Below are 15,529 nucleotides of genomic sequence, written 5' to 3' on the forward strand. Positions count from 1 at the left end.
TGATCCGGATCCGCGGCCACTACCTGCCCTAAGTATATGTATTCCCTAACCACTTCCAGTGCTTCGCTACCTATCGCAAAGTGCTGTTCTCTTCCGAGACTGTTAAACATTACTTTAGTGTTCTGCAGATTAATTTTAGACCCACCCTTCTGCTTTGCCTCTCCAGGTCAGTGAGCATGCATTGCAATTGGTCCCCTGAGTTACTAAGCAAGGCAATGTCATCAGCAAATCGCAAGTTACTAAGGTATTCTCTGTTAAGTCTTATCCCCAATTCATCCCAATCCAGGTCTCTGAATACCTCCTGTAAACACGTTGTAGATAGCATTGGAGAGATCGTATCTCCCTGCCTGACGCATTTCTTTATAGGGATTTTGTTGGTTTCCTTATGTAGGACTACGGTGGCTGTGGAGAAGCTATAGATACCTTTCAGTATTTTTACATACGGCTCGTCTACACCCTGTGGTCTCCGCCTATAGAGGTGCTCCGCCGGGAGTCGCCTAGACCACCGCGCGGGTCCGAGGATCCGAGCCTATCAGAGTTTGATCGTCCCTCTGAGGGGCTGTGTGTGTAGTGTGTGTAGTGTGTGCCCGAAGCGGGCGCTCGTTCGGTCTCTTCTGGGAGCGAAACAGAGCGCCGCAAGGAGAAGGCCCAGAGTACAAGGAAGGCGTTTAATATACGACCACCTTGGCGTTCAGGATAGCTGTTACACCCTTATCGGCGCGGGGCTCGTGAGCCGAAGCCCCCGCTAGTCAAGGGGTGACACTCAGTATCTCAAAAACACGGTAGCACGCCGCTATACGGGAGGATGGCTCCCAACGACCGTGCTACCAGGGCAACGTTCTTTCAGCTCGGGGTAGCCTCCGAGGGCGACTCGGCGCAGTACGACCGCGCACAAGTGAGCCGCGTCTCCTTGGCGTAGCCTTCAGAACAGGAGCAGCGAATAGGTACGCAACCGCCTCGGGTCGAGGACCTTCGGTAAGACCGGCCAACCAAAGGGATGACCGGGAGAATCGGAAGTCACTACGCACCGTTTCGCTGTCCGAGAGCTTCTCCCCGCGTTGCCGCTCCTCGGTCGACTTGAGTCGCCAGGAGAGAGGGAACGCGGTTTTCCACCCGAACAGACCAATCGAGTGAGCCCCTGGGCCGTTTGGGAGCGGACAGCAGGAAGTGTTTTACGGTCCCGCTGCCGTTCGGTGCCCTCGGAGGAACGAGAGAGAGGGAAAGCGGTGGACCGCGCGCGCGAAGTTCGAAAGCGACCTCGCCGCGCTGCGGCTCCTATGCCCAAAACGTGCTGCGCTATGGCGCTGCAACGAAATGGGCTACGCAGTCCCCACAACATTGATTCCATAATGCCTCCATGATTGCTGAGGTTTCGATTGAATCAAATGCCTTCTCGCAATCAATGAAAGCTGTATATAAGGGTTGGTTATATTGCGCACGTTTCTCTATCACCTAATTGATAGTGTGAATATGGTCTATTGTTGAGTAGCCTTTACAAAATTCTGCTTGGTCGTTTGGTTGACTGAAGTCTAAGGTCTTCGTGGAATATGCCTCTAGATAATTCCATGAAGTGTTACGCGTGGGGAAAACAAAGACCGGTGAACGTGCTTGCGGGCCCGAGGGGGAAAGAGGAGGAGGACGACGCTGAGTTCATCAACCAGCTGGCAACGGGGCACTGTAGGGCTGTTCGGAGGGCCGTGAAAACTCTTGAGGGCTGGCCATACGACGTGGTCATACGCTGGTTGCAAAAACGCGATGTATGACCCGGGACACCGCAGGAGTAACACGCCTGGAGAAGTCGAAAACTTGGTTGTTCGTCGATGAACCGGATGTTATCATTTTCCCTCGTGTAGTGGGTTGGTTCGTGGCGTGTCACGAGGATACATCGGCCGTCGAGAACGCGGGCGCTGAACTCGTGTGTCATAGCGCGGAGTTAGAGGGCGTATTGTCATCCTCGACTGTGGGGCTGCTCTGTACTCTACGGCCGCTGCGGTAACCATCGGTTGCCAAGGGGCCGAATGTGGCGCAGTCATAGCCTCACGTGACGTGTACACGCCATGGTGGTCAGCAGTTGAATGTAACATCTCTTCGCAGCGGGAAAGCTCCTCGCGGACAATCTGTCGGACAGTCGAAGGATGGTCGAGGCAAGGGCTCGTGTCCACACTGGCAACCGCCGTAACGTTTGCCAACAGACCACACTTCGGAGTAATCCGGCGCAGCTTGAGCGTTTCAAAAGTTCTGCAATGCCGAATTACGTCGGACACCGGACTGATGCTTTCTTTTTCAATTAGAAAATTATACACATCCTCAGCCGCTGCTTTCAGCGAACGTCCAATTTTATCTTCTTCCGACATGCGAGCACTGAGCATATTACACAGCTTAAACACTTCTTCGGTATATGTGGTGTATGTCCCACCTTGTAGCTGCGCCCGTTGCGACAGTGTCTGCTCCGTACGCTTCTTTTTGGCGACTGAGTCCCCAAAACACGCCTTTAACTCATCAAGAAAAAGTTCCCACGTCGTAAGCGCGTCCTCGTGGTTCTCGTACCACACGGGTGCGGTATCGGTCATGAAGAGCACCACATTGGTGAGCTGAGTGGTTGCATCCCACCCGTTGGACTTGCTCACTCGTTTGTAGTGGACGAGTCACACTTCGGCATCTTCCCCCGCTTTGCCACCGAAGGCGGGTGGAACTCGGTAGTATGGCAGTGGGCTTCTAGGCGCTGTCGTAGGAGTGGCTCCTTTTTCTGATATGTCGAAGACGGTCACGGCTGATGTAGGGAGGCCGGCAAGTCGACGGCTTGGACGGAGCTGCAACAGTGATAGTTCCGTTCTTGTGAGCGCTACCTCGCACCTCCACCACGTTGTTACGCGCGAAGGGGACTGTTCATCAACCTTACGGATGAAGGAGGCCGTTTTCTTTAGGTCGCGAAGGGTAGCGCAAGAGCGGCCAGCTGGTCGATGAACTCAGCGTCATCCTCCTCTTCTTTTCCCTCTCGGGCCCGCAAGCACGTTCACCGGTCTTCGTTTTCCGCACGCGTAACAATATATTTCCGGGCATGGACTTCTGCTCTTCTGGTTGATCAACCATTAGCTGTCCAGCAGGCCCAAGATGCGGCCGAGAGGCTTGGCCTTCCGCTTCCCACGTGGTAGTGGCCCGCTTCGTGATGACTCATGATCTGCAGGACCTCAATAAAGTTTTGCCATACCACAACATCGTTATCTTGTACTTGAAAGACGTTGCGACAATCATTGTCAAGATACAAAACTAAAATCAGCGCCACCTGTTTGTAAGCACGTGACCGTCTTTTTTATTAAGTGGTTTGTTTGTTTTGGCAGCTTATTGTAGGTGCGTCTGAAAGACTACTGCTATGTAGTCTATATCTGAACGGGTGGTTTCACATGTACAAAATTATTTGCCTCAGAAAGCATTGCCGCCTGTTTGGAAATTGCAGTCGATGGGCGTAGTGGTTGAAGTATGTTCCATCTGGGGGATTCTCACGGTGACAACTAGAAAAATTTAACCTGGACATTCCGGTATTGACAACCAAAACGTCGACTAGATAGATGCTCTGGTTGAGTCACCATACTATGTCCAGTCGAATTGTAGTGAATTGGAAACGCTATGTAACAGTCTTATCGTAGGCAGGACGAATAAGAACAATGACCGTGTTATACTGAACTCCATAACAGAACATCTACTGCAGCATATAGGCATAACTACCTCTCCCATCACACCAGAAATCGGTTGAACTCAGCTATACAACGTGGTTCAATGAGAGAATTTCAAACTCTATTTATGCTTTCGTTCGCGTCCTTTTTCTTGCTAATATACGCTGAAAGCTTGTCATCGACTCCTAATTCCATCTGAACCAATTGAGTCAGTACCTTGTTACTCAGCAACAGGAAGCCACACCTGCACTGATGCTTTCGAATGTTTCTTTGTATTGTGGTAATACGACAAGAGCGACATGTGCTGGCGCGCTGAAACTGCCAGTTACGAAACCGCGTGCTTTTCCTAGCTATGCGTATCTGGCCCGGTGATTTTTAAGAATTCTGCCTGCGACGCAAACTGCACGTGCTTTTGTCATATTATGCGGTTGCAAGACTCTCCCCTCTCATTAGGGAACTTTATGTTTGGAACAGGCATGTTGTGTCTTTCGAAGAAGCGTGGTATTCGTCCGAGCAATGCAATCTAAGCTTATTCGTGTTTTTATTGCGTATGTTGTGATAGAATCTGCGGGGTCTAGTCCTTTGTTATGTCACTGTCGAGAGTATGCGTTGCTAAGAAAATATGTTCGCTGCCATAAAGACGATGATTTCAAACTTACCAAATATTAGTGCTAAACGTATTATCATTTCCAAATTTCCTATAGTTGCATCTAAGAATTAGACAAGGTCTTTTTTTTATTTCTGGAGCACGAAATTGCCTAGTTAGGCAATCTTGATCGGCTTAGTTGATGCGTGACTGCGCGTAATCTTACAATACTTGGACCCTGAAACAACCTCGAGAAATGTGTTTTAGAATTAATTTTACGTGACTGCTAGCATTGAGGGATCGAGGCTGCTGTTTCATTCTTCGAGTTTACCCGAGCCTCTTGCTCGCGTTTTTCTGAGTATGCGGAAATACTGAAGAACTCGCACTAGAAACATTGCAATGAATGCAACAGTTAGGCCTCACACTGAATTCCTTATGGAGCATATTTTTACAACGAGCGTCCTCGCACAGTGAAACTTAGAGGTTGGAAATTGTTATAACTTGGTATGTGAGCCATTCTCACAGTTTGCAGGAGGCCCAGGTGGCAATGGTAAACAAACGTGACTTGTTTCGTTACGCTAACAGTTTGGTGATGCGAGATATGAGGAATGTAAGCAGGATGGTCTTATATTAGTGTTCAATGTTTAGAGTTTCACTGCCTCACCGAACATAGGACTCCATCTCTCTCTGTTGACAGGACGATGGAGGGCATCTCAAAGAAGTTGATCTTGATGCATAGGTAGCGGCACGGAATAACCTTCCCACTCTGAAAACGAAAGACATCGGTAAGCTCTCTGCTTTGATTTCTTATTCTTTACTTATTCGACTAATTAGTTTAGTTCAAACAGGTTAAGAAAATTGGCACGCAGCATATAGCGCAATTCTACTTATTCTGGTGAATAACCCGAACGAGTGGACATACACGAAAATTAGCAATGTCTCTATAGCTAATTAGAAAGAACCACATATTCACATTTCATTGCAATATATTTATTAAATTTTAGGCACATATTAAAGTTGCGAAATTGAAACAGAGCAATGCAAAGTTATATCTATTTAGGAGAAATTCTAAGACAAGCGCCACTTTACTGTCGTGCGATCGTGCTGATGAACCCAGGCCCCATGCAGAGGAGTGCGTCTTCCAAGCAGAAACGCTAAAGAGATAGCTGGCGAGAACATTACTTTTTGTACTGACTGAATTGTTGCGTAGTTACTGAAACAGCATGAAGTCTTTATCAGTGTTACCTTGCACATAAATCGATTTTGTTACAGATCTTGAAGACGTATTTCTCAAAAGTGGTGCCAAAGTGTGGAGTTTTTTCGAAATGGATATTGCTTGCTTACTGCCCGGCTTTAATACAGTAATTGAAATGTATGATCCTAAGTGAATAAACACACACCTAACAATTCAGTTTTCCTTAAATAAAGTGACTGTAATTTGTCTTATAAGTAGTGTCTGCTTCAAATAATTCAGCCGATGAGGCGGAACTGCAATATCTACCGCAGTATATCTCTTGATGTGTCTTATTCCCTTCAAATAGAGTCAGGTACGAGGGCACCAAAAATTTCGCGAACGATTTCAAAAAGTTTTTCCGATTGGAAAGTAGGGATAAGAGTTTTTTCAGGGGCTGGTTAAATGGCCCTAACAGGAAGGAAAACTCCTGAAGTTGAAGGATATGAAGAGTACCAGAATGAGAAACAAAGATATGGCACTAATCTCAGGTCTAAAATGCTATTTAGCACGGAATGATGGGTGAAACGGGAAGTTTTCTTCATTGCAGTACTCAAAATTCACTGTAGGTGCTCAAATTTGTCATCGTGAGTATAATTGAGTTCATCTTCGTACACGTGGTAACTTGCGGTACTAATTACATTTGAAATTGCACTGCGGTATCTGATAGCTCTCGAAAATGTACGCACAGTCAGGTAGACAGAAAGAGTGAAAGAGGAAGTGTAAGTAGCTCCAAATAAAAATAAAAAGAACTAATTTCTGCCTCGTAAGCTGTAATGTCTCAAATGCCTTAGATTTAGCAGCAAAGTGGGTGAAGCAAGCAGCCGTAGTTTTTATTTATCAAACTAGATACTGCTCTAGGAATTCAATAATTCCACGCCACGATAACTTGCTTACTGTATTAGCGAATTTGCAGGCGTCCAATTCAGCCGCCTGGTAAAAGGTAGGGGGAACACGGTATCGCCGATATACGCCTCTGTCGGACGTTGCAACCGAATAGCGTCACGATGACGGTAGTGAAGATGATTAACTCCAATGAAAAAGAAAACCATTCCAGACTAGCGCACACAAACTGGCTAGCGCTCAAGGAATAAAGAAGTGGACACAATGCGTTGTTACAGCGAAACTGTTGGCCAGGAAGGGGGGAAATGTTTAAACTATGCGCATAATCTTTGTGTGCGTGGTGGCTGAAGGGCTGTACACTATAAAGCAAGGCGATAATGTTTAAAGTTGGGTAGAAAAGTATGGGCGAAAGTTACTCTTTATATATTCTCATTTGTCGTCATTTGGTATTATGATAACGAGACCACAACCACTGCGAACAGCACTGATGATGACGAAGCTGGGTGATGAGGTGATCGACGATCTCGCGCAATCAACGCTCTCATGCTGCACTATTATGCATGGGCGTAAAGTAGGAGGTCATTTCACGAAGATAACATCCTTCCGAATGCCCGAATGCTAGCAGGCTGGCATAACATAACAGGGTATTATAGTAAGAACTCTGCAGACTTTGCATTAGCAGGAAATGCCAGCAGAATTATTGCTGTTTCCGGCTGCCTTCTCGACGTACCCTTGCGGTGAAACAAATGGGAACATTGCGTGCTTGAGTTACCGACTCTTCAGTGCAACGCAGTTGTAAAGGCAATGAATGTTGATTTTCCGGCAAGGCCTCTCGAAACTAGCGCTGAAATAATGAAGACCGCAGAAGACGCGACCTCAAACTACTGCATGGCTACCAGCGTATCCTGCTGCCCATTTTATTTTGCTTTTTTATGTGATTTGAGGGGGTTAGTGCTTCTGCTTAAATGCGTATTTGCGACATGATGAGCGCAGACTTACTATGACGTCAGGGGCCAGACGGGGACAGTAAGCTTGAAGTAATGGTAAGAAGAGGAGTGCTGCAATAAAGGACAAATAAGTCTGGTTATGCTTACAGGGCACTGAATCGGGGCAGAACTTAAAAGGCAGTTGTCTATGTTGTTGCTTTTATGCAAGGATTAAACAGAGAGAAAATCCTACTTCTTGAACTATCTGCGTGCTTTCTTTCTATTAAATAAAATTAATATAGATATGTATATCGATGTTAACGAAATATAAGTAAGTACACATAAGGAAAAAAAAGAACTCAAAGATCCATTAATAAGACAGATTTGCACCGACTGTACTAATGAGACAATAGGTAGGCTTAAATACGAGCATACATGCTTAGTTACACTGAAATGTCGGTGAATTCTGTAATACAAAGGGGCGGGAAGCACTAGCGCATGAAACAGCTTTGGACACCAGAAAAGCTAGGAGCAAGATTGCTGCAAGCGAGCAGGTATTATTGGTAAGGGGTGTGTAATAATAATAATATTTGGGGTTTTACGTGCCAAAACCACTTTCTGATTATGAGGCACGCCGTAGTGGAGGACTCCGGAAATTTTGACCACCTGGGGTTCTTTAACGTGCACCTAAATCTAAGCACACGGGTGTTTTCGCATTTCGCCCCCATCGAAATGCGGCCGCCGTGGCCGGGATTCGATCCCGCGACCTCGTGCTCAGCAGCCCAACACCATAGCCATTGAACAACCACGGCGGGTAAGGGGTGTGTGATACCACTGCTGAGGAAGGATAGTAGACAGGCGCTTGCGAATAAAATTTTCGTACAAACGGGAAACATAGCACCTAAATTTTCAGCCACCCTTGATATTGTTATGAAGCTTGAAGTGATAATATGATGTCAAGTGCTCACTCAGCAATTGTTCTGAGTAATATGCCATTTATTTTTCACCACCAATCCGCCTACTACAGCCCAAATAGCGCGAGTTGCTCTTTTCTCGTGTTTAAATTCGTTGCTTATCGCGCCTAAATTTGGCTTTCTAAAACGCACGAGCGCACGTAATGACATCATGCTATTATAGCATGCAAATACTGCGATAAATTTATGTAAGCATTTGTTAACCTAAAGTTTAGGACGAAGATATGCTTGACGTGCTGCTTAAGTTTGACATGCTCCACATTTACTGCAGCACGATCGAACACCACTACTTTCAATTGAAACTGGAGGCATAACTACAAGGGAAAGGGACTCGAAAGCTCTTCCACCAGCTTCTCGAAGATTCAGTACCATTCCCGCCCATCTGACTTTGGTACTTTTTCTTACAAGCTGTTTTGAGCCTGACGTTGTACGATATACTCAGGTTCAACGAATTGCGCATTTAGACGTAAACTGAAAAAAAAAGAACATTGCAGACGAGATATATGTGACATATTCTACAAAAATACATTTATAAAGACACGCTGTCGTGTGTGCTATAGCAAAAAGTCAGTAAAACACGATTCACTACCCGTAGTAAACGTGATTCTTTTATTCACATACACTACGCTTTGCGTGTAGTAAATAAAGAACTGTTAGGGTCGGCAACAACAGTAGAGCTGTTTATTGGCTCTACAGTTGAAACAGAATACACTCGTTATCAGTTTCTTGTTACAAATCAGGGACATTGATAATCACTGCGGCGGCGCGGTTTGTGATGGTACTGGGAGATACCGGACATATTGACATTAATTCCTCATCTGCATAGCAACGAAAATGCCTTTCTGAAGTATTTGAAGGGAGTAAAAAAAAGTTTTCCTTTAAGCTGTGGGCAGGTTGTGGGGACGATGAAGAAGCTTGATATTTTTGTAGTAAGAAAGCGGTGTTGCGTACTATTACTTTGCAATTACAGATGAGAAGGATACATTGAAATTAAAAATTAGTAAAGATGTCGAGTTAAAAATTACCACTGAAACATCAGTGACACTGCAAACCCGGTCCAGTGACTGTGCTAAGCAACTGTGCTGCCATGCCAGTGCGCACTACCCACGAAGCACAGCCGCATGGCCGAACAAATATCTACGGAATCAGTGCTCAAGATTGATCTCCACTTAAATGGCACTGCACGCTGCTCTAATATTGTAATTTATTTCTTGAGATCATTACATGCGCCCAGAGGGAATTATTGTACCAGCGGTACATTGCAAGGCAAACTAAAGTTGCAAGAGAAATTATACAAGCAACACACAAATGGAAAGACAGTATCTTAGGTAAAAATCTTACATGACAGTCAATGTAGAGAGGCGCAAGAGGTGCACTGGGCGTAGTGCCTTGACCTAACAGCTCCATACTTAGGGCTCTATGACGTAAAACTATTTCAATCTGTTTTTATTCCAGTCTCCTGAAGTCACCGTTACATAGCCACGGACGAAAGCACCTTGCGGTAGCCCGCTGCGTTGTTTGAAAAGCCCAAACAAAGCGCTACTCGTTTACAGGAGTTCACGTTTTTTTTTTGCTTTCAAAGCGAATAGCATCGCCTACGCTGAGCAACGTTTATTATTAGAGCGTAGCTCTTCAACCCGTGTTCCTGAGTTGAGCGTCGATATGCGTCGGCGTCGGCGTTGTACCCGAGCGAACTAGGAGAGCGAAGAATGAAAGAGCGAACACGGAGCGCAGCCAAGGGTAAAAGAAGTAGCCCCTTGCCTCCGCGAGAGCTCTCTTCGCTTTCGCGGGAGGCGAGCGCGAATGCAACGCGAGGAGGAAAGCGGAGGAGGAGGCTACAGTGAAAGCACGAGGTGGAAAGCGGAGGAGCCGAGGGAAAAGGGTGCATGCACTGAGCTGCCGGCGGCCACAGCATCCGCAGCCGCGTGGGTGATCTCATCAGCGCTTCCAAGGAGGGGGGTGGCGGGAGACAGGTTGGGCTGAGGTGGGGAGGGTTACGATCGTGCTGCTTAGGTCAGTCCGCGGTACCAGCGTTTGTGACGGCGATGACTTCTCCTGCGAGGGAGGCTCGATGTGATGCTATCTTGGGTGTTGTCGTCGCTGACACTGGTGCCATGACTTCCCCACGACGAGGGGCCACTCTCATCGTTTGTGGAACGAAATGGCGAGAAGAAAAATTATGCAGATCCCAAGCTCTGTGGGAACCGATGTAAATGATGTAAGCGAAGCTTTCTCTGTTGTATACTTTCATGGACAAAAATTATCGGTGTTGACGGCGAATGTTTAACTTTTTCAGCGTTCAGTCCAAAACAAGAGTAGTGACCTCATGGTAAATTTTAGCTTGCGTGCACCAGTGCTGTTTGTCTGCATAGTACACAGAACACACAAGGGCAGGTGTTTGCTTGAAGCATTGTTGTGTGCCACATTTCCTAACAGCTGAGAGGGTGGAACACTGTCATTTCCTCACATGGCATCGTGGCAGAAGTACTAAACTTTAATTGAACTATTGTACTGTACGTGCCAAAACCACAGTCAGATAATGTGGCACGCAGTAGTGGCGGACTCCGGATTAATTTTGACACAATGGCATTCTTTAACGTGTCCCTAAATCTAAGTGCATGAGCGCTCTTTTATTTCATCCCCGTCGAGATGCCGCTGCCGCAGTCGGGATCAAACTCGCCACCTCGAGCAACGACGTAGCTGCAAAGCTACTGTAGGGGCACATAAGTGTTGTTTGCCATGTAACCGCTTCCTTTGTCTCGCCTAGACCCTGCGGGCGCTTTCGTTAATGCTGCTCTTTTTCTACACGCCTTGCATAAGTTGTCCGCTTGACATATTACGTGGTGTTCATTTTTCAGAAATAGCAGAAACTTACCGTGCCGTATGTTGACCTTAAATTTATCCCGTTTCCTCGCAACCGCTGTCGTGGCTAATAGTAGGGTTTTGATGCCTTCTCACGTAGTTTGTGCTCTATCAGCCCCCTCCTTTTATGGGAAGTATGAGCGCAGAGTGGCAAGGCTGTTATTCACTCTGCGTGACTTCATCGGTTCTGCCCATTCTCTACGTTCTATCCCCCCTCCTCCCTACTATTCTAGCTAGCTTCCCTCTGGGCTTGCACACTAGTTAAAAGGTAAGCGCTGCATATTCTGCAGTGCTTTTGCGTCGGTCACGGACGATTAAAGCTGTCAAGAGGCTAATGTAGCGACGCCCAGAAAGCTACAAAGGGCATTGTGTGCGTTCCACGCGCTGCAAACTTTAAACGAGTTTCTCACGTGTCCCTTCTTCTCTGCCACGCTCTTTGCATATACATACACGCTCTGAACTACCCCCGACGCGGCGTGCAAGACAGCCACAGCAGTAGCAGCAGCAGCGAGAAAGTCGAAGACAGAGGCAAAGAAAGCTTCGCTTCAAAAGCACAGTGCCGCGCAAGGCGGGTTGTGCCGAGACGATCGCTACGATATGGCGCCGGAGTAGCGCGCTTCGTCTGCGTGGAAACAAAGCGCTGCATCAACGGTGGTCTGTCTGTGTCGGCTGCTGTGAATCCCGCCCACGTGTCACCCACGCGCTGCCTCTCGCGACCTCCTGATTAGCGAGGCATTCGCGCCAAACTTCCCTCCGTTTGCAATGTGCCACACGAGACAGATTGTCCGCGCCAGCTACGCTACTCACAGCATTGTCTTCCTAATATAAACCGTGTACCTAAATAATCATAATGCAAAATAATGACACACGTAATGAAAACACGTATAGAGCCGCGTTCAAGTTTCGCCTTAAGGAGTATTGTAATCATCAGCGAATTTCTAATTGGCTAACAAGAGGCGAGGTGCACGCTCATGTGGGCAGGGTTTGAATGGGGCTGTACAAGCACAGTGAAAGTAGACAACTGGATGAGGAGGGTGGTGCCGGTGAACTATAGAATGGTGGCAAGCTAGACTTGTTGGTACGAACACATACTTCAGCAAACAATGCAAAGACGGGTCATAGAAAAGTGGCATGCGACACATGTGCTCCTTATCGGTGTCCCATTTTTGGGCTGCTTGGTGAAGTATGTGGTGCCGGTATTTGCGATCAGTCCGCTTTCCCTTATCTTGCGGTGGTAGGTAGAAAATCGCGGTGGAATGCAACGGAAGGTAACTATGACCGCCGAAGCACTCTGTAAAGATGGTTAATCACCGAAGCTGAAACGTGCGGCCCCGGTGCTTATGACTAAGTTAATTTCGATGGTTCATTAAATGACGCCTTGGTAGGCTGCGGGATCCTCGTACGCAGGTACTGCTTGCGCTCGGCTGCATGAGCCTGTTCTTGTTTCTGTGCTGCAGAATTGGAACAGCGTAGGCGAGCTCGTTACCGGTTCTGCTCGCGGCGTCATCGATCGAAAGCTGCCTGCTCCTCAGGAGTACGTATGACGCGTGACCTAGGCATTTCGAAGCTGGAGGGAAACTGCTGCTCGCGCGCTCGGCTGCAATGGAGAGCAACGATGTCAATGCTGGTGCAGCCAATCGCGTGTCTCTCTTTCTCTAATTTTCTCGCGCATGGGGTTGCGCCGGAGGAGGTTTCGGCGGACAGGCGACAGACGGACGAATCAGCTAGCCAAATATAGCTTCGCTGTAAAACGCCACTACAATCAATTCTCAGCAAAGAAGAGCGGGCAGAATTAACTCGTGTACGTACCAAAAGCGCTCGATAACGTTATACATGCAGAAAAAATATTTTACGCAAATAAATCCATGCTCCCCGGCAGCTCTGACTAGCCAGTACGATAGCATTTGGCAGGCAGCCATCTTCTACTCCTTTAGGAATGAGGCAGTCTTCGGCTATTCAGAAAAAAATCAGTTTTGTTCGGCATATGAATCCCTAATTAACGCATACATGCCACTTCGACGTGGTAAGTTTTCGGGATTTTGTGACGGCATGTTACTGACAGGCGAAGTGAGCGCAGCCCGAAGACGTTTGACCAATAGCACAGGGCTAATGGTAAAAAAGGCGTCGAATCAAAAATAATGATTTTTTCTTCGTTCGGTCTAATCACGTATAATCAGCGTGCACGAATCGTACAATACGGGGAGATTTCGCGGTTTTGTGACACGTGACAGACAGGCGACGTGGGCGCAGCTCGAAAGCATTTGACCACTAGTAGAGGGCTAATGTGAAAAAGGCGCTCAATTAAAAATAATAAATTTTCTTTCGTTCTGTCTAATCATGCATAATCAGTTTGCACATTTAATATCATATGGGGCGTTTTCGCGGTTTTCGTAACGTGGCGTGCCATACAGGGGTAGTGGGGGTGCCCCGGACATTTTTTGGCCAATCATGAATGGGTGATTGCAGAATCGGAATTCGAGTAGCTTTACGTTCTACAGCCCCATGACGGCGTACCATTCAGTTGTCGCTTCAGTAAGGCGGCAAACGAGTCACTCGACGCGGTAAAAACAGTATCATGTGTGTTCCATCCTCAGGCGTCTCAGGCTCTCTTGGCCTAGTTACTACGGCTAAATAAATCTTCGCCCGGCAAAGCCCTTCTACAACCTATAGGTGCCAAGACACATACACATTTTTATACAGCGCTGAACGTGCTTCACACCTTGAGGATTGCGCTGTTCGAGACAAAGGCACAGAAGAAAAATCACCGACGATTGGGACACTCCCTCATGCGAAATTTGAGCGCAGCTCTATACGTGTTTTCATATTGCGATATATTGACTGGCGCGGACAATCTGTCTCGTGCGGCATGTTCCAAATGGGGCGAGCGTGACGCGACTGCCTCGCTAATGAGGAGACTGTGAGAGTCAGCGCGTGGGTGACGCGTGTGCGTGATTGACACCAGCCGCTGCAGACAGGCTTCCAAGACGACGCGCGCTAATCTGGCGCCATCGCGTAGCCATCGTGGCCGTAGAGCCCGTCTTGGGCGATTTTACGCTTTTCTTCTCACGTTTTCGGCATAACCTGCTCTTCCGCTTTCCGCCTCATGGTTTCGCTGCGCCCTCCTCTTCCGCTTTCCTCCTCACGCTTTCTTCGCCATCGCCTTCTTTTACCCGCCACTGCACTTCGCGTTCTCTCTTTCATCCTTCTCTGTTCCCATTCACTTGGTTAAGCCGACGCTCGCCACAGGAACGAACGCCTAAGGACTGCACTCTAGAATAGACCCACCCAGCACCTTTCGACATATTACCTGCAGCTTAAGCTTACCGAGACTGCATTGAAAGAACACTTCAGGATCAAAGTTAGTTGTTCTGAAGCACTTGACTACTAATTACGAGAATCACCTCTAACTTTATATTGGTCGGTCATCAAAGCGGGTGCAGCTGCATTTTGCATACCATTTTTGAGAGCTTCATGGTCTGGGCAGCTGGACCATGTAGTCTCACCAAGAGTTGTCGAGGGTGCGGCAATAGCTGCAGCCTTACGAAAGCTAAATACCCTGCCGGCACAAGATGTCGCACTGCTCATGGACTCGAAAGAGGTATTGCAACGCTGTGGCCGTTTATCATTAGGCGAGTTCCCACGCAACTCACGTTCATTGTTGAAAGACCCTGAGAAGAAAGGTTTCAGTATGAAGTTTCAGTGGATCCCCTCTCACAGTTATATTGCTTGAAATGATGAAGTTGACGCTCTGGCGTACGCGGCACTCTCACAAAAAGCAATCAAGTCCCTAAATGTGACGTCCGTGTACACTTTCTATAACTTTAGACTCTGTCGCATGCACCCTGCATAGCCCGGTGGTTTCGTCGGGAGCAATCCTCGCTACTGCATCGAGTAAGGACAGGATCTGCATATACCCCTGCACTGCTATTCAATATGGGCCATATCGATTTGAGTTCCGCTTTGTACTTCATACAATGAGACAGAAGACATCGAACACTTTCTCTGGTCACGACCAAGGTACCGTTGTGAAACGGACGCTTTACTTGAGAATTAACAAAAGGCTCCCTGCATGCGTGTGGTCATCACCTTTTGTTTCGGAAACGATGTAACATAGCCGGCAAGAAAGCTTCACGCTTTCTTCTCACATCTCTAGGAGACACTGGACAGTTCGACAGATCGTGAATACTTCAGTGATAATGAAAGAGACGCTCAAGTGGAGCGATGGCCGGTCTCGATCACCAGGCTAAACGGACCTGTAGCTACAACACACCAGCACCACCACCACCACCACAACATCCAGTTATGTATTGTGTACGAAAATAAAAGGACATTTTGTGCCTCTGGAAGAAGGCAAACTTATCCACTAAGTGGGCGTACAGGTGTGGTAAAACCACTAGTCCTCCGGCGCATCAGACCCAGAGACAGAAACAACCTCT

General features: G+C 47.4%; 1 protein-coding gene across 5 annotated transcripts in view; it reads right to left on the reverse strand.

The window, feature by feature from the left end:
* Positions 1–15,529, reverse strand: part of LOC142576338 (uncharacterized) — a 56,887-nt gene that overhangs the window by 37,236 nt on the left and 4,122 nt on the right. For 3 of the 5 annotated variants that reach the window (XR_012826829.1, XM_075686432.1, XM_075686434.1), the window contains exons 2-3: positions 7,331–7,389; positions 4,922–5,023 (exon numbers count right to left, since the gene is read on the reverse strand). Coding sequence is in view for 4 of the 5 variants with exons in the window: in XM_075686432.1 (XP_075542547.1) it covers positions 4,922–5,023; positions 7,331–7,389 (161 nt within the window). In the remaining variant the exon portion in view is untranslated. The remainder of the gene's footprint in view (positions 1–4,921; positions 5,024–7,330; positions 7,390–15,529) is intronic. The other 2 variants (XM_075686433.1, XM_075686435.1) reach the window with 1 other exon arrangement.

The sequence above is a fragment of the Dermacentor variabilis genome, chromosome 3 (assembly GCF_050947875.1).
Source record: "Dermacentor variabilis isolate Ectoservices chromosome 3, ASM5094787v1, whole genome shotgun sequence".
In the NCBI taxonomy this organism is placed as follows: domain Eukaryota; kingdom Metazoa; phylum Arthropoda; class Arachnida; order Ixodida; family Ixodidae; genus Dermacentor; species Dermacentor variabilis.